Source organism: Macaca thibetana, chromosome 15 (assembly GCF_024542745.1).
Source record: "Macaca thibetana thibetana isolate TM-01 chromosome 15, ASM2454274v1, whole genome shotgun sequence".
NCBI lineage: Eukaryota > Metazoa > Chordata > Mammalia > Primates > Cercopithecidae > Macaca > Macaca thibetana.
In genome coordinates this window covers 53,746,315-53,768,870 of record NC_065592.1, presented here as the reverse complement: position 1 = coordinate 53,768,870, position 22,556 = coordinate 53,746,315, and the positions used below count along the sequence as shown (strand labels likewise).

At 40.5% G+C, this 22,556-nt stretch overlaps 2 protein-coding genes and 1 pseudogene across 5 annotated transcripts in view; 2 read left to right on the top strand and 1 right to left on the bottom strand.

Moving 5' to 3' along the window:
* Positions 1-2,723, bottom strand: part of PLAA (phospholipase A2 activating protein) — a 41,301-nt gene extending 38,578 nt beyond the window's left edge. Inside the window, exon 1 of the mRNA XM_050761716.1 lies at positions 2,398-2,723. Coding sequence (XP_050617673.1) covers positions 2,398-2,546 — 149 coding nt within the window. The 5' untranslated portion in view covers positions 2,547-2,723. The remainder of the gene's footprint in view (positions 1-2,397) is intronic.
* The window catches only part of IFT74 (intraflagellar transport 74), a 129,612-nt gene continuing 109,606 nt past the window's right edge, over positions 2,551-22,556 (top strand). For 2 of the 4 annotated variants that reach the window (XM_050761718.1, XM_050761720.1), the window contains exons 1-2: positions 10,428-10,568; positions 15,732-15,870. In XM_050761718.1, the coding sequence (XP_050617675.1) occupies positions 15,751-15,870 (120 nt within the window). In that variant the 5' untranslated portion in view covers positions 10,428-10,568; positions 15,732-15,750. Of the gene's footprint in view, positions 2,648-9,570; positions 9,590-10,427; positions 10,569-15,731; positions 15,871-22,556 lie in introns of those variants that run through there. The other 2 variants (XM_050761717.1, XM_050761719.1) reach the window with 2 other exon arrangements.
* LOC126937892 (melanoma-associated antigen 3-like) lies at positions 16,411-20,073 on the top strand (annotated as a pseudogene).

Genomic DNA, 22,556 nt, shown 5'->3' with positions numbered 1-22,556 from the left:
CTTTCCTGGGCCACGTTGCAAGAAAAATTGTCTTTGGCCACACATAAAATACACTAATAATTACAATAGCTGATGAGCATTTAAAAACATCACAAAAAAAGCCTCATAATGTTCTAAGACAGTTTATGAATTTGTGTTGGGTCACTGTCAAAGTCACCCATGGGCCACAGGATGGACAAGTTTGCTAACGTAACCAGCTGGATATGAGAGACTAGATAATCTTACCTCACTACGCACTAACACTGTAACTGGCAAAATGCAAGTTCTTCATTGGTGTTAGATAAATACATACAGGAATGAATTTTGAAAAACAAAAACAAAAAAATCATGAGTTCGGCCAGGCATGGTGGGTCACACCTGTAATCCCAACACTGGGAGGCCAAGGTGGGCAGATCATCTGAGGTCGGGAGTTCAAGATCAGCCTGACCAACATGGAGAAATCCCAGCTCTACTAAAAATACAAAATCAGCTGGGCGTGGTGGCACATGCCTGTAATCCCAGCTACTTGGGAGGCTGAGGCAGGAGAATCGCTTGAACCCCGAAGGCAGAGGTTGCAGTGAGCCAAAATCGTGCCACTGCACTCCAGCCTGGGCAACAAGAGCGAAACTCTGCCTCAAAAAAAAAAAAAAAAAAAGAAAAGAAAAGAAATCAATAGTTCAATGAAAAACAAAATCACTTTTCAAATAGAGAATCAGTTCAGCCCAAAGTTCTTCAAGTTCCTGGTAAGTACAACCACTCCAGTGATTAAACTCTTGTCAAACTAGTAGTCCCAAAAGTTTAATGACAGGATTCCACTATTAAAACAGGCATCCTTGACTATACTCCTTACTGCAATGGTTATATTCTACCGGGCTTATGCTTCCACTGGATTCCATTTTAAAGGTTAAAAACCTAATAACTCAAACAAAAAGTTAAATATTAGTGTTACTAAGTAGTTTTGGATATTATAGAATTTTAGAGTTAGAAGAGATCTTTAGAGATCATGTCATTCAATTAATACAGGAATTTGCTCTATACTATACCTAGTCTAGTGGACCATCTTGTGTTGATTATACTACTTCAAAAGCCTCCAAACAAACCTACTTCTACACTTATCCCTTCCCAATCTATTCTCTATCATCAGCCAGCAGAAACTTCTCAACACGGAAATCAGATTATGTTGCTCCCTGCTTGAAACTATTTGAAGGCTTCCATTTGCAAACTCCATAACCTGGCTCTTGCCAGCCTCAAAGACCTGCCCTCAGCTCACAGCTAAATTCCTCCTGTTTGCTCCTCCTGCTGTCTGGAATGCTTTTCCAATTCAACCCTCCCCATTTGCTCTTCCACGACCAGCTCCATCCATCTCATGCTTCAAATGTCAGCTTTAAACAAACAACTCCTCAGAGAGGCTTCCTTTAATATCTCTCCACCTAATTATTAACTGTATGTTTTCTTCATATGCCAGTTTTTAATTATTTATTGGCTTGTTTTCTAACGTATCTTCCCCATCAGACTGTAAGAAAGCTCCAGAAAAACTGGCAACTTGTCTGCCTTTATTCCTCTCCAGTATCCCAAACAAATAGGAGGCACTCAATAGTTATCAACTGAATTTATGGATGGTGACTCAAATTCTGAAATTCCTAACAGTGGGAGAGCTACTAAATAACAAATAACCTCAATTCTTCTTTCTGTGAACTGAAATCTGTCTTCTAGTTCTTAAATATCCTGCAACAACCAGCCAAATCAGGGCTGAGCCCGTGAACTCGATCAGGACTGATTCCTAACCTTTTTTTTTTTTGGTTCGTGAACCTTTCTGACAAATCCTTTGAAGGTAATGAATGCTCCTTCTCCTCAAGAAACAGCACATGCACAGAAACAAAACATCCAAGAGGTTTCACTCCCTCAAGACCAGCACAGACCACAGACTAAAATTCTAACCTGGACGAGAAGAGGATTCAGCAATACAATTTTTGAGAACTAAAGTCTTCAAAAATTAAATTTTAGAGAAGACTACAGAGCATCTTCTTCGAAAATAAAAAAAGGGACATGTCAGATGTCTTCAAACTACCTCACTTCAGAGGGTGCAATTGGCATCAATAAATTTTCAAGTCTAAAAGAAACTTGGGAGATCATCGTCCAAAAACTGAAGGCCCAAAAGGTAGGAGACTGGTCTGCGGTCAAGTTAGCACAACAAGGCTGGTCTTTGGTCCCCCAAACCGGTGCTCTTTCCACTTAAATCTCGATGGTTTCTTACACAGAGTTTCAGTAGTCTGAGAATTGGAAGGGAGCGGAGAGCAGAGGGAAGACTGGGGGGAGAGAGAGACGGCAGGATTGACAGGGAAGGGTCACTCTCTTTCCACTCTCCGGGAAGCGTGCAACACAGCCGGGGGCAACCTGGGGGCAACTCCCAGGGCTCACCTGTCTGGGGCCCAGAGGCGGGTGGTGCGGTCTCGGGACACGGACACAAAGGCCCCCGGCGGAAAGGGGCAGCACACCAGGCCCCGTACGTCCAGCTCGTGGCCCCGGAGCGAGCAGCTCAGCCGGTACCTGGTGGCGCCGCTCGTCATGGCCAGTGTCTGTTGGGCGCCCGGTGCCCGGGCACTGCGCAAGTCCAGTCCGTAGGGGCGACTCGGAAAGCGCCGGGCCGCGGCCGGAGAAGGGCCTGTAGGTAAGTGGCGGCCGGAGACCGGAAGAGCCCGAGAGCCGGTACGGAAGGGCGGCTGGGAAGGGGCGCGCCGAGCGGGCCGAGTGACACAGCAAGCCTGACAGGCACACCGGAATTCATCATCGGCCTCAGCCCTCCATGACGCAGAGTGTGTGCGTCCCGGCAGCTGACGGCGATGTGGAGCTGAGCTCGCTTTACTCCTGGGCTCGGGACTCCCCGCCAAGGAAGAGAGAAAGAGCCCCTCCCTGCCACCAGGACGCCCGACCCGGGGATCCTTCCCAAACCCAGATCTCTTCCGACTCCGGGCCCAACCGTTTGTCGTAATTCGGGACGCGGGCCGGGACTACAACTCCCATAATGCCGCGCCAGTTGGCGTGAACATCCAGCGCGCCGAATCCGGATATTTTAAGCCTGAGTTCTTCGCGCTGGGCTTGGCGGAATGGCTGAGTGAGATTGTTTGGTGTGTACTGTTAGGTCATCCTCACCTCTTTTCCCTGATAATCCCGAGGTTTTTGCAAGTTAACTGTGTTTTTCAATTAAAACGAGAAAGCTTGAGGCCAAATTGGGAACTATTAATCACTGAACTATTCCTCCGTTTCAAGTTATCCGAATGTCCTACCCTCTATTGTCAAATTTACAAACAAATACAGTGGTCCAAGTCAATTTTTTAAAGGTATAACTACTTTTTTCTGGCGACTTGTTAAAATGTAGATTCTGATTCAGTAGGTCTGGGTTAGAGCCGAGATACGTATTGTTAACAAGCCCCCCGCCCACCCACCCGTGGTGCTACTTGCTGGTCATTATCAGATCTTACTGAGTACCAGGGTCAACATGACCTGTCTCTTTACTTTGTTTCCCTCCCATCCGCTATTCTCTCGCATCCAACTACACTTTTCTACAAACCTTTCTAAATTGCTAAGCCCAATTCACACTTTTCTGATTTCTCCCCTTCCTAAAACTTCCACTCTAGGTTTGGAATCACTTTTCTCCTGGTTTGGGAGATCATTCTTGAAATGTTGCCTTTTGATACTTCTTTGCTACCATATCCCCTCCCTGGGTGGATTATTTACTACTTTGCTTATTTCTAAAGCTGTATTCCCATATTGTCTTTTCCAAACTCTAGGTCTGTATTTCTAGCTGTTAGAAATCTCTACCAATTAGTCTTACTTAAATTATTTCAACTTTTCTTTAGCCTTTCTACCCCTTCTCTCCAGCCAATCCTACACATTAAAATATATTTGTGAAATACACACTTTATTGTTTTTTATCTGCTTGACGACCTCTGATGGCTTTCCATTTTTTTTGTTGTTGTTTTTTGTTTGTTTGTTTGTTTGTTTGAGACGGAGTGTTGCTCTGTTGCCAGGCTGAGTGCAGTGGCGCGATCTCGGCTCACTGCAACCTCCGCCTCCCGGGTTCAAGCGATTTTCCTGCCTCAGCCTCCCGAGTAGCTGGGACTACAGGAGCGCGCCACCACGCCCAGCTAAATTTTGTATTTTTAGTAGAAACGAAGTTTCACCATGTTGGCCAGGCTAGTCTCAATCTCTTGACCTCGTAATCTGTCGGCCTCTGCCTTCCAAAGTACTGGATTACAGGCGTGAACCACCATGCCCGGCTGGCTTTCCATTCTTACAGTACAGCATTACATAGGGCCTTTCACACAATCTCCCTAATCTGTTTTACTAGATTCATCTCCCTCTGTTTTCTCTCTTATTCTAGCCATTTCGAATTTGTCACCATTCCCTGAACACATTATACTGTATGCTGTCCATGTCTCTATGCTCTTTGTACATGCATTTTTTTTTTAACTTAGAATTCCACTTTCTCCATCTGTCATAGTTCAACACCAGTTTATCTTCTGGTTTCTTCTAGTTCCCCTGGGGAACCAATGCAGTTTTATTTGTTGTCAATATAGTATTTACTGCATTCTAATATATTCTTTTATGTCTGTCTTTTCTACCGGACTACATTTTATTATTATCAAGACCTTTTATTTTACATGAATCTTAACCATCTAGTTTACTGCCTCCTATATAACAGGAAATGTTTTTCAACTTTGTATTCAGTTTACCAATTTTCACAGTCTCTCATTTAGTTCTCAAAATAACCCTGCAAGGTAGATAGTATTATTATTCCCATTTCACACATAAAGAATTTGCCTCGTTTAAAAAATGTTAATTTGGAGGCTATTAGGTTGAGATAGCTCCAGCTCTGGAGCCCAACTCAATGTAAACAGTAAAATGAAACTTAAGCTTAACTAACAGAAACAGACAAACCTCTAACTATGGACTTTCCACTTTAACCAATCAAGTAAGTATATTTTCTTGGTCTTGCTTCCACCAACCCTTTATAAAAGTTTTCGCCTCATGCTGTAATTGCCCAACTGTGTTCTTACCTGCTGCCTTCCAAAAAAACCAATGCACTGAGAACTACAAATGTTGCAGCAGGGAAAGATGAATAATCACAGAGCCAGCCGAGCGAGGAGGATGGGAGATATTTCTCAAATCCACCTCCAAGAATGTAGAGGCTAGGTTTTTAAAGGATCAGTTGGTGGGCAGGAGGCTAGGAAATGGGAAATGCTAATTGGTTGGGTCAAGGATGAATCACAGGCGTGTCAGAACTATCTTCCTGAACCTGAGTCATTTCTGATGAGTGGGGTTCACAGGTCCAGGTTGTGTCTGTTGGTCTGCCAAAATGCTAAATTTGAAAAATATCTCAAACACCAGTTAATTAGGTTTCACAATAGTAATGTTATCTGTAGGAGTAGTTGGCGAAGTTACAAGTCTTGTGACCTCTGGTTACATGACTCCAGAGCAGGAGGCTCTATAGAAAAGCAAGCTAATTATTCTGGACGAGGTGGCTCCGCCTGTAATCCTACAACTTGGGAGGCCGAGGCAGGTGGATCACGAGGTCAGGAGATTGAGGCCGTCCTGGCTAACACAGTGAAACCTTGTCTCTACTAAAAATACAAAAAATTAGCTGGGCACGGCGGCATGCACCTGTAGTCCCAGCTACTCAGAAGCCTGAGGCAAGAGAATCGCTTGAACCTGGGAGGCAGAGGTTGCAGTGAGCCGAGATAGCACCACTCCACTCCAGCCTGGGTGACAGAGGAAGACTCTGTCTCAAAAAAAAAAAAACAAACAGTGAAATATGAACTTCATCTTTAAGGATGGTTATCAGCTTCTAAATCACATTTGTCTTGCCGGTCCTGTAGAACATTGCAGAAAATGTTTCAAAGCTAATACATTTCAATATCCCAAAAGATAATTGCTGTTTTCAAGTTTTTGGTGCCCAAAAAGGAGAAAAACATTCTTCTAGTGCTAATACATTTAGTAAGCTTTTTTCTTGGCTTTTAATAAGTTTTTTGTTAAACATTTAAGGACACTTTATCCTTTCTTTTCATATGCTTTGAAATATTGTCTAGATAATTACATAATTCATTGAAAGATGGCTAACGTGAATATTCATTATGATTTTTATTGTCCCCTTATTGAAAGTTTATTTATTTATTTTTTTAACTTTTTTTTTTTTTTTTTTTTGAGATGAAGTCTTACTCTTGTCGTCAAGCTGGAGTGCAATGGCGCAATCTTGGCTCACTGCAACCTCTGCCTCTCGGGTTCAAGCAATTCTCCTGCTTCAGCGTCCCGCATAGCTGGGATTACAGGTAGCTGTCACCACGCCCAGCTAATTTTTGTATTTTTAGTAGAGACATGTTTCACCATGTTGGCCAGGCTGGTCTCGAACTCCTGACCTCAGGTGATCCACTCGCCTTGGCCTCCCAAAGTGCTGAGATTACAGGCGTGAGCCACTGTGCCTGGCCAAAAGTTTATTTTTAAAAAGTATTAATAATGCATTCCTTGGTTTAAAATTCAAAAGATGTAAAGGATGCACATTTTCAAACCCTAACCACCCAGTTTTCCTCTCTGGAGGCTTCTCAGTTTCTTGTGTTGTTCCCAAAGATTGTTTATACAGATGCAAGAAAATGTTAGCATTGAATACTTATTCACCTTAGTTTATATATCTTGGAAAACTTTCCATATTGTATGGGAAGAAGAAAACTTTTCCTCTACCCTGTCATGTTCACTATTCAAGGGCCTACGAGTTAAACTGACAAAAGACAGACTAACAGGAGAAAAATATCAATTTCTTATGCATAAAACAGCCAACAAAAGCAGCAGCTGGCTAGTCAAATGGTTAAACTTTAAGGCTTACATAACTAAGTAGGGAAAATGGTGGGGGAGAAACAGCTTTTACAGGGAAAAATAGAAACATGGACTTTTAGGAGAACAAATAAGAAAGTTTGTGTTCATCTATATGGTTAGGAGTGGTGTTTCCAGCTTCTTCAAGGCCATAAGTTAGGGGATTTATGGTAGCATCATTCCCCAGAAATTTTGCTTTTAATCAGATAAGGAACTCTCTGGCGCAATCTTGGCTCACTGCAAGCTCCACCTACCAGGTTCATGCCATTCTCCTGCCTCAGCCTTCTGAGTAGCTGGGACTACAGGCACCTGCCACCACGTCTGGCTAATTTTTTGTATTTTTAGTAGAGACAGGGTTTAACCATGTTAGCCAGGATGGTCTCAATCTCCTGACCTCATGATCCACCCGCCTCGGCCTCCCAAAGTGCTAGTATCACAGGTGTGAGCCACCGTGCCTGGCCAAAATATTTTTATACCAGCTCTGGGGTTCGTAGTCAGCCTCTGCAATATCAGTATACAAGGGGCATCGTTTTTTATAGATGGCCAAATTTCATGTGATTTTATGACTGTAGCATTATTAATTCAGTGTTGTTTGATTTTTTTCCTATTCTTTCTCTGTAACATGCACTGTTCAAAGAAATAACCTTGGACAATGAGCATATGTCATTTATATGTATGAATTCAGTGTGAATACGTGCTGACTTCCTGGAAGTGGAGTTACTAGGTCAAAGGACATGTGCATTTGGATGTCTATAGCCATCTTCTTTCAATAGACACTCCTACCAGTGTATCCAAAATCTTAGTTGATGTACCTATTCACTAGTAAGTTCACTAACTTTTCTCTATTTTATAGTAGAATAACTTAATGATGTCACTCCTCAAAGTTTCTTTTCTTTTTTAAAATTCATTTTTGTTTTCATTTTCTGTAGGGTGGGGTCTCACTATGTTGCCCAGGCTGGTCTTGAACTCCTGGCCTCAGTGACCATCCTGCCTTGGCCTCCCAAAGTGTTGGGATTAGAGGCATGAGCCACCACACCTGGCCAAAAAGTTTATTTTATTAAAAAACCTACACACATCCTACAAAGACATTTTTGAGTTATTAACGTTTTTCTTCTGTGCACCCTGGGCTACATAAGCATGACTGGCCATATTCAGTACCACGTGGTATCCTCTTCATTGGGCCTTATTGCCCCTGACTCTACTGAGTACCCACTTGCCCCCTTCCCTACTCTGTCATTCTCCCTTTAAAACATCCAATCACTGCTGTACAAATCAAGGTTGAATTCCTTTCACATTGGACTATTTTCCCTATTGGAGTAGTAAATTATGGATAAAAATGTGTCCTTACTGTCAGGGTTTGTTATCTTTGACAACAAAAGTAAATATATAACTGCAAGTTATAATGAGTGATATGTAGTGTTAAAATAATGAAATTGGAGGTCATTAGACTGAAGTCGCTTTAATGCACTGAGTTCCTACATAGGGAAACAAACTTAAAATAGAATCACAAGTGGCCAACTAGTCATCAGTTATATTGTCTTGAACTTGCCACAAGAACAGTCAAAATAAGACAACTGCTCAAACTTTAACCAATCAAATAATTTCTTTGCTATGCTCTGCATTTACTCTCTGAAAGCTTTCAGCTACCTCTAGAAGAGCCCCAAACCACTTATGATTTGGAGCTGCCCAATTCATGAATTGCTGTCTGTTCAAACAAGCTCTTTAAAATTTTAATGTTCCAAAGTTTACCTTCTAACAGGAATAGTACAGGGTGCACTGAGGACATATAATGAGGTGGGAGACCAGAAGGAGTTGGAGCACTAATCTAGTATGGACTGTCAGAGAAGAAGACCTCTCTAATAAAAGACATTTGGGTTAAGACTTGAATGATGAACAGGACTTTGGACAGTGAAAAGCAAAGGGACAAAGATTCCAGGAAGAGAGAATTGCAGTGAAAAGGACTAGAGACAGAAAGGAACTTGATACACAAGTAGTCTTACAATAAAATTACAATTTGATATAACCTGATTACTAAACAAATTATAACTTGATATAACCTAATTACAATTTGATATAACCTTAAAAGCAACAGAACCTAATACATAATGATCCAAAGTCAAATAAGATACGGTGCCTACTCTCAGGAAGCTCAGAGGCGAATATGTGATATGTATTCCTATTCTCTATTCCTTTTTCATCATGAAAAAGATATGGGGACAGGGATCAATACTTATTACCCAAATGAGCTTAAGCATATTATTTAATCTCTTTAAAACTTGGATAATAGTATCTGTTCTGCCAATTTCAACTGTTAATATCTGTCAGGGTCCTTAGGTGCAAGAAACAGAAATCATCTATAAATGATATAAAAGCTGAAAATGAATTTATTAAAGGACATCAAGCAGCTCACAGACTCTCCCAGAAGCTGAAGAAACAAGCTAGAGGTTCTCCTCCCAATAAAGCCTCTGGGTACCAACACTGCAGCCTGCACCAACACACTGATGCTGGACATTGGTTGCTGGTGATAGAACTTTGCAGTCTCGGAAACGATGTAGTTACCGTGGCTGTCACCCTTACTTCAACAGACTCTCTGAAGTCCTGCTTCTGGTTGTCATTCAAGTTTGAGTTGGGTCCACCAAATTAGATTGGAGAGTCTAGCAAGCAATAATACTCATGTCCCAGTAATAAGGAAGACTAGGAAAGCCAGTATCTGTCACTTCCAGTTCCTGTAAGGGTGTTTGGGGACAAGGTAAGGGAGAAACTCTGCCAAAAGGATGACAAATGGCCACTGCAAATAGGGTGGGCTCTAATGAGATAATTACATGAAAATGTTTCAGAAACTAAGGGGGAATTCAGCCACATGACATAATCTCATTTTGTACTGATTTTTAACTCCTTGAGGGCAGGCAAGTTGGAAATATGTGTAAAATAATGTGAAAATCCCAATACATATGCAATCACATTTAAGCTCTATCTATGAAGATTGGAAGGAAACATACAGTAAAAGTTATTTTATTAGAGAAGTGGGATTTGAGATGAAGTAGTTCTTAAAAAAAAAAAAAAAAAGACACTTTCCATTGAATTCACAGTCTTCCCCACAAACTTGGATCCAAATTCTAATGAAAGGAAGCTTAAAGACACAAAGCTTCTGGTGAAATGAGGAACAGAACAGTTGGTGCCAGAATCGCATCCATACGTCATGATGCATTGTGTACGCTATGCAGTCCTAATAGGGAGGAAAACTACCACTAATTACGAATTTAGAAAATTGCACAGTGCTGCCTACCACGTAATAACTTCAAATGTAACCTGTTACACGTTAGCCGACGTGAGGTTACATAGGGACATAGCAAAACTCGCTAGAGTTACTTCAGGTAAGGCACACAGAGGTTGCTCTGATTATCAAGAAAAGCAAACGTTCACATAAAACGTTTTCCGACCGCCCCGCTCTTTCCCACTTCTTCCAAAAATCTCTGAAGAGTGGTGAAGAAACAAACATCAGTCCTCCATTCTCGCGAGAGCTCCGCGTGTAACCAGCGGCTGAGGCGGAGGATTGGTCACGCAGGATGAGGAGGCTCCGCTATCCCGCCCCCGTTGCCGGGATACGCCGCGGCGCACGGCCGCTAGTGGGTAGGCCTGAGAGCAGAGGAAAACTGCGCGTGGGCCTCAGAAAGAAGTTATAGGGCACACGCGAGTCGGGCGACCGCCCCCCTTCCGCGCCGGCGGAGGTGAGAAACCCCGGGTCCCATCTCTTCCTCCCTCCCTCCCGTGTCTGTTCTCTTGCCTTGGAGATGCTGATCCGCTCCAAACAAAACAAATTCTAACTCTGGGTCTTAGCTGTTACTGTCGGGCCAGGCATGTACCAATTCTAGTCCGGCGAAGGGTGAGAACAGACCTCCTCCAACAGCCCAACCACCCCCCTCCCCACTACCCTACTCCCCTAGGAGACCCGCCAAGCACAGAGCGGAGGGAAGGACCACGATGGGCTAAAGGATTTTAGTCAAAGAAATAGATTTCTACCTGTTACAGTGGAAGGGATTTATTTCTGTCTGTTGATCACAGTGCGGGCAGTTAGCAACTTTCCACTTTTTCACGTGTGAGAACGGTTGACTTAGGGAGGATAATGACAGAATAATAATTAGAAGCCAGATGTTTTACATTTAATACTTATCTTCACAACAGCTCTGCAAGGTAGAGCTTATTGTCACCCTTCTGTTTTACAGAAGATGAAATCCTGAGGGGCTAAGTAAGGTGGCAAGATTATGCAGCTGCTAACTTTGTCAGCACTAGTTTGTATCGCTAATTTTTCTGGATCCAAAGGCCAGGCTGCCTCTCTGATTGTGTGAATAACTGGAAATTGTGTGACTCTTTGATTGAATAACCCCGGAGTTAGTGGTATATTTGTTGCTAATGCCCCCCTCTTAATCCGACTGGTAATAATATAATGGTAAGCTTTTTTTTTTGCGACAGTAAAGCGGTGGAAAAGAAAATTGGGTGAAATTTCTGTATGTTGTACATTTTCTCAAAGTTAGCAGGAAACCTAGAGTAATATCTTTTCCACTGGAAAGAGATGTTTATTGTACTCGTTTACTTGTGGAAAAACCATTTTGATCATACACCCTGTCTTTCTTTTCAAACAGTCATTTCATGAAATTACTTTTTCCATTTGAAATTCTTTTGCTTTCTACATAGAGTTCAAAATGGCAAGGAATTAGAATCAGGGAGCTAGTGGGGTCAGGAAGATTGGTGTGAACGTATTCAAATGAGAGATCTGACTGGAAATTTCAGATAAACAATTGAAAACTCAAAATTGGTGCCCAGTTGAAAGCGCAGAACTGTAGACATTGCTTAGTGAGCCAGGCACATAGTTGGAGTTACAAAGATGCATGATTGTAGAAAGAATAGAAGCAATCCAAGGACTGATTATGAATAATGCTAAGAAAAGTCAGAAAAGTAGTACTGGACATACAGTGTAGAAACAGAGAAATCATTTTAGTCCAACACACGCTTTGTTTGCTTTTTAACAATTCAGTAAATTTTTGTAATTGGCAATACCTTTATGTAGGAGGAAATTTAAAAGGTACAAAAGAGAACAACGTTTTTGCTTGTCACTGAGACAGATGTTGGGGATATAAAGATGATTAAGATTCAGCTCTTGCCAAAAAGGGCAAGAAATACTTAAGCAGATCATTTCAAGTGGTGTGATAGCTTCTGGAATAAAGAAATACACAGGATGCATGGCAGCACATAGAACAGGTCTATACACTGAAATTGAAGAAGACGAAGATTCCAAGACCAGTTATGGACTGGTCATGGAAGGATTCCCTGAGAAAGTAACAGGCAAAATGTGTGTTAGGCAAGGGGACCACTTAAGAGGCTGGTATAATAGTCCACTTGAGTCAGTGATGCCCTGAATTGGCCAGTGCTGTAGGAATAGAGAGTAAAGTACCTGTTAAACACTTATTAACAAAATCAGTAGAACTAAACAAAACAAACTCAGTAGAACTATGTGATCAGCCATGGGAAGTGAGGGAGAGGGAGATATCAGGGACTAAGTTTCTGACTTCTGTGACTAGGAGGTGATACCAAGAGGAAGGACAAATTTTGCGGAGCTGATAATGAGTTTGGATTATATATGTTTATTTTGAAATATTTAGATGTCTAAGTGGAGATATTATTATTTGGATATAAACACCACAAGCTGAGTGCTAAAATAAGGGCTGGACATATGAAATTGTGTGGAATCAGTTGTTAATTGTTAAAACCCTGAGTGTGGATAAGTGGGCCAAGGAGAATTTAGAGAGAGAGAAGAAAAAGATGGTGGATGGTATCTTAGAAAATGCTCTATATAAGCATTTCTGTCTCAAGAAGACGGAAAGAAGAACCAGAAGAGAGGGAAGTGTCATGGAGATGTTTCATATAAATGTGGACACCAGTAAAGTAGGATGACATTTACATCACTGGCAGTATTGGCAATGGTCATTTGAATCAAACAGTAGCAATCCAGGAGATAGTGGAAACAAAGCAGTAGAAAATAGTGGATATAAGCTATTCTTTTTTTTTTTTTTTTTTTTTTGAGATGGAGTCTTGCTCTGTTGCCCAGGCTGGAGTACAGTGGCTCGATCTCGGCTCACTGCAAGCTCCGCCTCCCAGGTTCACGCCATTCTCCTGCCTCAGCCTCCCGATTAGCTGGGACTGCAGGTGCTTGCCACCATACCCGGCTAATTTTTTGTATTTTTTAGTAGAGATGGTGTTTCACCGTGTTAGCCAGGATGGTCTCGGTCTCCTGACTTCATGATCCACCAGCCTCAGCTTCCCAAAGAGCTAGGATTACAGGCGTGAGCCACTGCGCCTGGCCGGATATAAGCTATTCATAAGAATTTGGCTGCATAAGGGAAGGATATATGGGACAGTTAGATAGAGGTGGTTGCAGGGTCAAGAAATAAGTTTTTGAAGGTAGAAAAGAATTGAACATGGTAACAGACTGAAGGAAAGGAGAAAGTTTAAAGATATTGGTAGCAGTGAGCGTAATGCCACAAAGAAGGTGGGATCAAGGGTAAATCAGAGTAGAGATTGATCTTGAATGACAGAAGGAATGGCTGTTGAGATAGGAGGGCAGAATGGATGTAGAGAAGTTTATGTGCCCCAAAGGTGATGGAGTTCAAGTTGTAATTTTCTTAAATGAGTCATCTGCTAAGAGTGGCAGGAACAGAGATTGAAAAGTAGTTAAGGATGAGAATTATCAAGTAGAGAGGTATCTTAACAAGGCTAAACACTTTCTGAAATGAAGGTCCAACTAAGATTTGTGACTATCACTTTGCAGTACCCCAGTCTGTACAGTTGTATGATTTCCACCAGCAATATTCAGCACTTCAGGTTGGATGTGGAGAAGGGTTTCTGATTTTGCCAGATGGGTGGAAAAGAGTTCCAGGATACAAATTATTTGATGGTGCTCATGAGACACTAATTTCATGAGAGAAGGAGGAGAGTTCTTAACCACCCTTGTCAGGGTATCACTAGTGACTTCTTGGATGGGGACTCCATTGGATATTTCAGTTTTCATCTTACTTGAATTTCCAACTGTAAATGGCATGGCTTGTTCCTGCCTTCTCTTGGCATCTCTGACATACACTCCTGGTTTTTTTCTTTGCTTTCTGGGCCTTAATTTTCATTCTCTCATACTAGATTTTCCTCTTCTGTGTGATCTGTATGTATTGATGTTCCTCAGGACAATCTTGGGCACTATTCTCTTTTTCTCCATATTCTCTCTCTAGATAAGTATCTTCATAACTATTTTATATGACCTACAATAGGACATACATTTTTATATTGTAGCCTAGTAAACACATATGTGTAAATTTATGTAAATATAGCTGAAACAAAAATTTACTGAAACAATGTTTACCCTTCGTATGTTCAGTGAACTCTTTTTGTTTAAATTTTATTTCACATTTTAGTATCTTGGTCATAACCTGCAAAATTGTTTTCAGAACTCACTAATGGATGTGACCAACAATTTGAAAACTACTACTCTAAATTATGAGATAATTTTAAATAATATTATATTCTGATGAATAAAGGAGAGGGCTGATAAACCGGGAGAAAATGAGTAAATTAAGGAAATGGTTTAAAGGCAGGTGTAGCAGGAATGAAGATGAGAAAAGGGTAGAAGGAGAGAAGACCCAAGAATAGAGTATTTCAATTAAGATGTTTGAGATGAAGCAATTCCAGATGATGACAAGCTCCATGTATTGCCATGGCTATCAGTGACTGAAATGGAGTTAAGATCATTGCTAAAGTTGAGATCACGGAACTGTGAAGCTGCAATGTTAGGTATTGGATCTAGTATCCAAATGGAAGTCATCCAGGATGATGGTGAGATTGGAATAGAGAAGCTGTGAACTAGGTACAAAAGACTTTAGTAAAGATAGAGGAGAGATTAGGAAGTCACAAATTACCAGCAACCAGGAAAGATCAAGGCAATATTGTTGCATTCACAGATCCTCAGAGGAAGTGAATCTTGTTTATTTTTTTTTTTAATTTTTTTTTTTTCAGGGATGGAGTCTCGCTCTGTCACCCAGGCTGGAGTGCAGTAGTGCAATCTCAGCTCACTGCAAACTCCATCTTCTGGGTTCACACCATTCTCCTGCCTCAGCCTCCCGAGTAGCTGGGACTACAGGCGCCCACCCCTACGCCCAGCTAATTTTTTGTATTTTTAGTAGAGACAGGGTTTCACTGTGTTAGCCAGGATGGTCTTGATCTCTTGACCTCGTGATCCACCTTCCTCGGCCTGCCAAAGTGCTGGGATTACAGGTGTGAGCCACTGCGCCTGGCCTCTTGTTTATTTTTTTAAAGGTATGGAAGAATATTTTGAAAGTGACATTTGGGAGCAAGAAAAGTGCCACCTCCTTTGCTTTAAAAGAGGACAGGAAGCTAAAACAAATGGACTACTGAAAGTGTTACTCTCAGTGGAAGCCAAGATTCTGTTAAAGTTAAGAAAATAGAAAGTATTTGTAACAAGATTCAGAATATAAGAGAGTTAATTGTGAACCAGAAAATGCAGAGAAAAGATTAAGAGCAAAGAAAGATGTTGGCTGTGACAGGAGAGAAAACTTACCAGAGTATAGGATGAGAATACTAAAGAAATAGATAACTACAGGGGCTTGCATTTTGGTAAGATAATAGAAAGAGGAGGAAGGAATGTTGCAAGAAACAATCTCATAGTTCTAAATGGAGCACAATGTCAAATTTGAACAAAGTTAACCTTGTAGTGGTACACAGAATGGCAGCTTGCAAGAACAATTGTGAATTAAATGTAAGTGTATGATGGGTCGTTATTGTCTTGCTAGAGAAGACATCAAAGGATTGAACTGTTTATTGCTTCCAAACAGTGATTAAAGTAAAGAAACAATGGCCAGCAATCACAAATCTTCAGCAGCTCGCCCTGTTTCAAGAGGTGGAGTTGGATTAACAGGAAGGCCTCCTTCTGGGATACGACCCCTATCAGGAAATATTCGAGTGGCAACTGCAGTAAGTTTGAAACAAATCTATTTACTTTGGGAGGCCAAGGTGGGAGGACCACTTGAGTCCAGGAGACTGGGGCTTCAGTGAACTAAGATCATGCCACTGCACCCCAGTTTGTGAGTTTTTGACTCTTTCCACCCCAAAAAATCTGTTGAATGCTTGTGCATATATTGTGGTAGAAGTTGGAAATCCCCTCTGTAATAAGAGATTCTACTTTGTTGTTTCTTTATTTCATAAGCATATTATTAAACATGTTTGGGTTGTTTTTTTGGAAAGCATCTGGAAATGTAAATGTGGAAGAATGTTTGAAAGACACTCTGGGAAGAAGATGCCTGCTCCTGCAGATACTCAATTTAAAGCTGCAATAATTTTAGTTGAATAGTGTATTGGGGCCAGAATAAAATGAAATGAATAGACCAGAAATAGAATCAAGCATATAAGAATTTAGTTAATGATTAATGTGGTGTTTCAGATTAGTTGGCAAAACATGGAGTATTCAATAGAACATTCCAATAATTATTAAACCATTTGTTTGAAAGTATTTTTAATCCTCTCTTATACCTTTTGTCAGAATTCTACATAGTTTAGAAACTTGGTATTTCAAAAATGAAACCATAAATGTAGTAGAGGAAAATGCTGGCAAGTATTTTGTATACACTTGATACGGACTAGGCTTTTCTAAAAATGACAGAAATAACAAGTACTGAAAAGGAAAGCATTTTTATTATATATCTGAATTTACAAAAAATAAAACACCATAAAAATTAAAAGAGAAATGACACCTGGTAAAAACATTTATAATATATATACCATATATAGGATCAGAATCTCAAAAAGTAAACTTTACTTCTTTTTTGAGACAAGAGTCTTGCTCTGTCACCCAGGCTGGAGTGCAGTGGCATGATCTCGGCTCACTTTAAGTTCTACCTCCTGGGTTCACGCCATCCTCCTGCCTCAGCCTCCCAAGTAGCTGGGACTATGGGCACCTGCCACCACGCCTGGCTAATTTTTTGTATTTTTAGTAGAGACGGGGTTTCACCGTGTTAGTCAGGATGGTCTCGATCTTCTAATCTTGTGATCCTTCCACCTTGGCCTCCCAAAGTGCTAGGATTACAGGCGTGAGCCACCGTGCCCGACCAACTCTGCTAATTTTTAAGTGCTCTTTCTGTATTAAGACTACAAGCCTTATGTCCAATCAAAATTTCATGACATTTCTTTTGAGGCTGGGGTAATACTATAAAACTATTATAAAACTCATCTAGAATAATACAAAAATAAGAAAAAGTACAATACTCTAACGTAAAATATATTATAGACAATGAGTGAAACAATATTCTGATTGCCACAGTACCTGGAAATAAACTCTAGTGAATGTTAAAGAATTTAACATAGGAGTGTGTGTCATAAATAGTGAATCAATAAGAGAAACACAGCATATGAGGAAAAGTTAGATGAAGTTTATGAGTTGATATTCTAAGCAGGATATCCTGTAAAGATAATTATTACATTTTCATTATCATTATAATGTAAAAACTGGGAAACAGGCAACGGCCTGATGTTGGTGGAGGGAAGCAGGCCTAGGCTTGGTGAGGAGGCAAGGTTCTGAGGGGACAGGCTGACAAGGAGGACCAGAGGCCCCCGGAGGAGCACGGAAGGAGAAGATCTGCCTGTGGGTTTCCATTGCCCAGCTCCTGCCCACACTCCCGCCTGCTGCCCTGATCAGAGTCAGCATGCCTCTTGAGCAGAGGAGTCAACACTACAAGCCTGAAGAACGCCTTGAAGCCGGAGGAGAGGCCCTGGGCCCGGTGGGTGCGCAGGCTTCTGCTACTGAGGAGCAGGAGACTCCCTCCTCCTCTTCTACTGTAGTGGAAGTCACCCGGGGGGAGGTGCCTGCTGCTGAGTCACTGGGTCCTCCCCAGAGTCCTCAGGAGCCTCCACCCTTCCCACTACCATCAGCTACACTCTCTGGAGCCAATCTGATGAGGACTCCAGCAACCAAGAAGAGGAGGGGCCAAGCGCCTTTTCTGACCTGGAGTCCAGCTTCCAAGCAGCACTCAGTAGAAAAGTGGCTGAGTTGGTTCATTTTCTGCTCCTTAAGTATCGAGCCAGGGAGCCAGTCACAAAGGCAGAAATGCTGGAGAGTGTCATGAGAAATTGCCAGTACTTCTTTCCTGTGATCTTCAGCAAAGCCCCTGATTCCTTGCAGCTGGTCTTTGGCATCAAGCTGATGGAAGTGGACCCAATTGGCCACTTGTACATCTTTGTCACCTGCCTGGGCCTCTCCTACGATGGCCTGCTGGGTGACAATCAGATCATGCCCAAGACAGGCCTCCTGATAATCCTCCTGGCCATCGCAAAAGAGGGCGACTGCGCCCCTGAGGAGAAAATCTGGGAGGAGCTGAGTGTGTTGGAGGTGTTTGAGGAGAGGGAGCACAGTATCTTCGCGGATCCCAGGAAGCTGCTCACCCAAGATTTTGTGCAAGAAAACTACCTGGAGTACTGGCAGGTGCCCGGCAGTGATCCTGCATGCTACGAGTTCCTGTGGGGTCCAAGAGCCCTCGTTGAAACCAGCTATGTGAAAGTCCTGTGCCATATGCTAAAGATCAGTGGAGGACCTCACTTTTCCTACTCACCCCTGCATGAATGGGCTTTGAGAGACGGGGAAGAGTGAGTCCGAGCACGCGTTGCGCCAGGGCCAGTGGGAGGGGGTCTGGGCCAATGCACCTTCCAGGGCCCCATCCATTAGCTTCCACTGCCTCGTGTGACATGAGGCCCATTCTTCACTCTTTGAAGAGAGCAGTCAGCATTCTCAGTTTTGGGTTTCTGTTGTATTGGATGACTTGGAGATTTATCTTTGTTTCCTATTGGAATTGTTCAAATGTTCCTTTTAACAGATGGTTGAATGAACTTCAGCATCCAAGTTTGTGAATTGCAGTAGTCACACATAGTGTGTTTATATAGTTTAGGAGTAAAAGTCTTGTTTTTTATTCAGATTGAGAAATCCATTCCATTTTGTGAATTGTGACTTAATTACAGCAGTGGGAAAAGTATTTGCTTAAAATTGTGAACGAATTAGCAATAACACACATGAGATAAAGAACTCAAGACATTAAAAGATAGTTAATTCTTGCCTTATACCTCAGTCTATTCTGTAAAATCAAACAGATATGCATACCTGAATTTTCTTGGCTTCTTTGAGAATGCAAGAGAAATTAAATCTGAATAAATAATTTAAAAAAAAATTGGGAAACAACCTAAAAGACCTTACAACAGGTGAATCTTAAACAAATAATGATATGTATATCCCTATAATAGGCTATTAGATAGTCATTACAAACTACTTTCAAGATATTTCAGAAAATAATATACTTTAACGAAAGTTTAAAAGCAGTGTTGTATCAATTTAACATAGAAACATACATTTATACATACATAGAAATGAAATGAAAATAAATGAATAGACAGAAATGTCCACAAATTTATCTGATGTTCACACAGGTAATTTCAACTAACTGAGAACTTGCAGAGGGCCAATAGTCAAGCTCCTACAGTAGGCTAACTGCAAACTACAGATAATGATGGGTCCTGTGGTTAACTCATAAGAAAAGCAGCATTTTTGGAGGGAATGATTTTGTTAAAGTCAGATTTTCCTAAAGTTTTCAGATTTTTTTCTAGAGTTTCAGGTAATAATATTAGGACATCGTCATCAACTTAGACCGACATAATTTTTCTAAAATCTTCATACATAGGATAGTAAGGGTATCTTTTTCTTTTATTCCAGTAAAAATTGATAATTAAATATTTATAAAAAGAATCTGACATTTATTGGCCACCTACTATTTGCCAGGCACTTTATCTATTTATTTGTAAAATTTTTAAAATTTGTATATATTTATGCAGATGTCTTACATGCATATATTGTGTAATGGTGAAGTGTGGGCTTTTAGTGTACCCATCACCTGAATAGTGAACACTGTACCAAGTAGGTAATTTTGCAACCTTCACCTTCCTCCCACCCATCTTTTGTAATCTTCAGAGTCTATTGTCTCACTCTGTATGTCCATATGTACCCATTGTTTAACTCCCACTTGTAAGTGACAACATGCGGTATTTGACTTTCTCTTTCTGGGTTGTTTCACTTAGGATCATGGCCTCTGGTTCCATCCATATTGTTGCAAAAGACATGATTTCATTCTTTATTATGGCCGAGTAGTGTTTCATAGTATGTGTGTGTATATATATATGTGTGTGTGTGTGTGTGTGTGTGTGTGTGTGTGACCACATTTTCTTTACGTAGCCCTCCATCTCCGTTGATGGACACTTAGGTTTTTTTTCATATATTTGCTGTTGTGGAAAAGTTGTGTGATAAACATAGGAATGCAGGTATCTTTTTGAAATAGTGATTTCTTTCCTTTTGCAGTGGGATTGCTGGATCATATGATAGATCTATGTTTACTTTTTGAAGAACTTCCATACTGTTCTCCATAGTGGTTATACTAACTTACATTCCTACCAACACTGTACAAAGGGTCCCTTTTCTCTATATATTTGTCAGCATTTGCTATTGCCTTTCTTTTGGAAAAAAGTCATTTTAACTGGGGTGAGATGATATCTCATTGTAGTTTTGATTTGTATTTCTCTGATGATCAGTGATGTTGAGCACCTTTTCATATACCTGTTTGACGTTTGTGTATCTTCTTTTGAGAAGTTGTCTATTCAGACGTTTTGTCCATTTTTTAATTGTATTATTAGATTTTTTTGCTAGTGAGTTGAGTTCCTTATATATTCTGTTTATTAATTTCTTGTCAAATGGATAGTTTTCATATATTTTCTCCTATTCCTTTGGTTGTCCCTTCACTTTGTTGATTGTTTCCTTTGCTGTGCAGGTGTTTTTTAACTTGATGTGATTCTATTTGTTTATTTTTGCTTTGGTTTCCTTTGCTTGTGTGATATTACTCAAAAAAACCTTTTCTTGGACCAATGTTCTGGATAATTTCCCCCATGTTTTCTTTTAGTAGTTTCATAGTTTGAGGTTTTAATTTAAGTCTTTAATCCATTTTGATTTGATTCTTATATATGGTGAGAGATATGGTTCTAGTTTCATTCTTTTGCCTGTGGAGATCCAGTTCTCCCGTACCATTTATTGAAGAAATTGGCATTTCCTCAGTGTATGTTCCTTGCATCTTTGTCAAAAATGTGTTCCGGTAGGTATATGGATTTATTTCTGAGTTCTCTATTCTGTTTTTATGCCAGTATGCTTTTTTTTTTTTTTTTTTTTTTTTTTAATTCAGAATGGGTTTGGCTGTCCTAGATCTTCTATGATTCTATATAAATTTTAGGCTTTTTTTGTTTGTTTGTTTGTTTCTGAGACAGAGTCTTGCTCTGTCATCGAGGCTCAAGTGCAGTGGTGCAGTCTCGGCTCACTGCAAGCTCCGCCTTCTGGGTTCAAGCCATTCTCCTGCCTCAGCCTCTGGAGTAACTGGGACTACAGGCGCCCACCATCACGCCTGGCTAATTTTTTTTTTTATTTTTAGTAGAGACGGGGTTTCACCATGTTAACCAGGATGGTCTCGATCTCCTGACCTTGTGATCTGCCCGCCTTGGCCTCCCAAAGTGCTGGGATATCAGGCATGAGCCACCGTGCCTGGCCTTTTTTTTTTCCTTTCTATTTTTGAGAAGAATGTCATTGATATTTTTACAAGGATTACATTGAATTTGTAGATTAATTTGGATATTCTGGATATTTTGACAATATTGATTCTTCCATTCCATGAACATGGAATATCTTTCTATTTTTTGGTGTTCTTTTCAGTTCCTTGCATCAGTGTTTTATAGTTTTCATTGTAGAGATCTTTCACTTCTTGGGTTAATTCCTATGTGTTTTATTTTATTTGTAGCTATTGTAAATGGGACTACTTTCTTGACTTTTTTTCATATTGTTCACTGTTAGTATATAGAAATGCTGTTGATTTTTGTATCCTGCAATTTTTCTGAATTTTACTGAATTTACTATTTATCAGTTCGAATAGTTTTTTTGGTGGAGTCTTCAGATTTTTCCAAATATAAGATCACATCATCTGCACACAGAGTTAATTTGACTTCTTCTTTTCCAGTTTGGATGCCCTTTATTTCTTTTTATTGTCTGATTGCTCTAGCCAAGAATTCCAGTACTATGTTGAATAACAGTGGTGAAAGTGGGCATCCTTGTTGTGTTCTAGATCTTAGAGGAAAGGCTTTCAGTTTTTCCTCATTCCATAGGATATTAACTATGGATCTGGATCTGTCATATATAGCTTTTATTGTATTTAGATATGTTCCTTGTATACCTGGTTTTTTGAGGATTTTTATCATCAGGAGATGTTAAATGTCATCAAATACTTTTACAATATCAATGGAAGGTTTTTGTCCTTCAGTCTGAGGATATGATCTATCACATTGATTGATTTGCATATATTGAACTATCTTTACATACCTATCTTTACATACCTATCTTTACAAAGATAGATGTAAACTATCTTTACATACCAGTTGGTCATGACAAATGATCTTTTTAATGTGTTGTTTAATTCAGTTTGCTGGTACTTTGTTGAGAATTTTTGCATCAATGTTCATCAGGGATATTGGCCTCTAGTTTTCTTTTTTCTTCATATGTCTTGTCTGTTTTTTTTTTTTAAATCAGGGTAATACTGGTC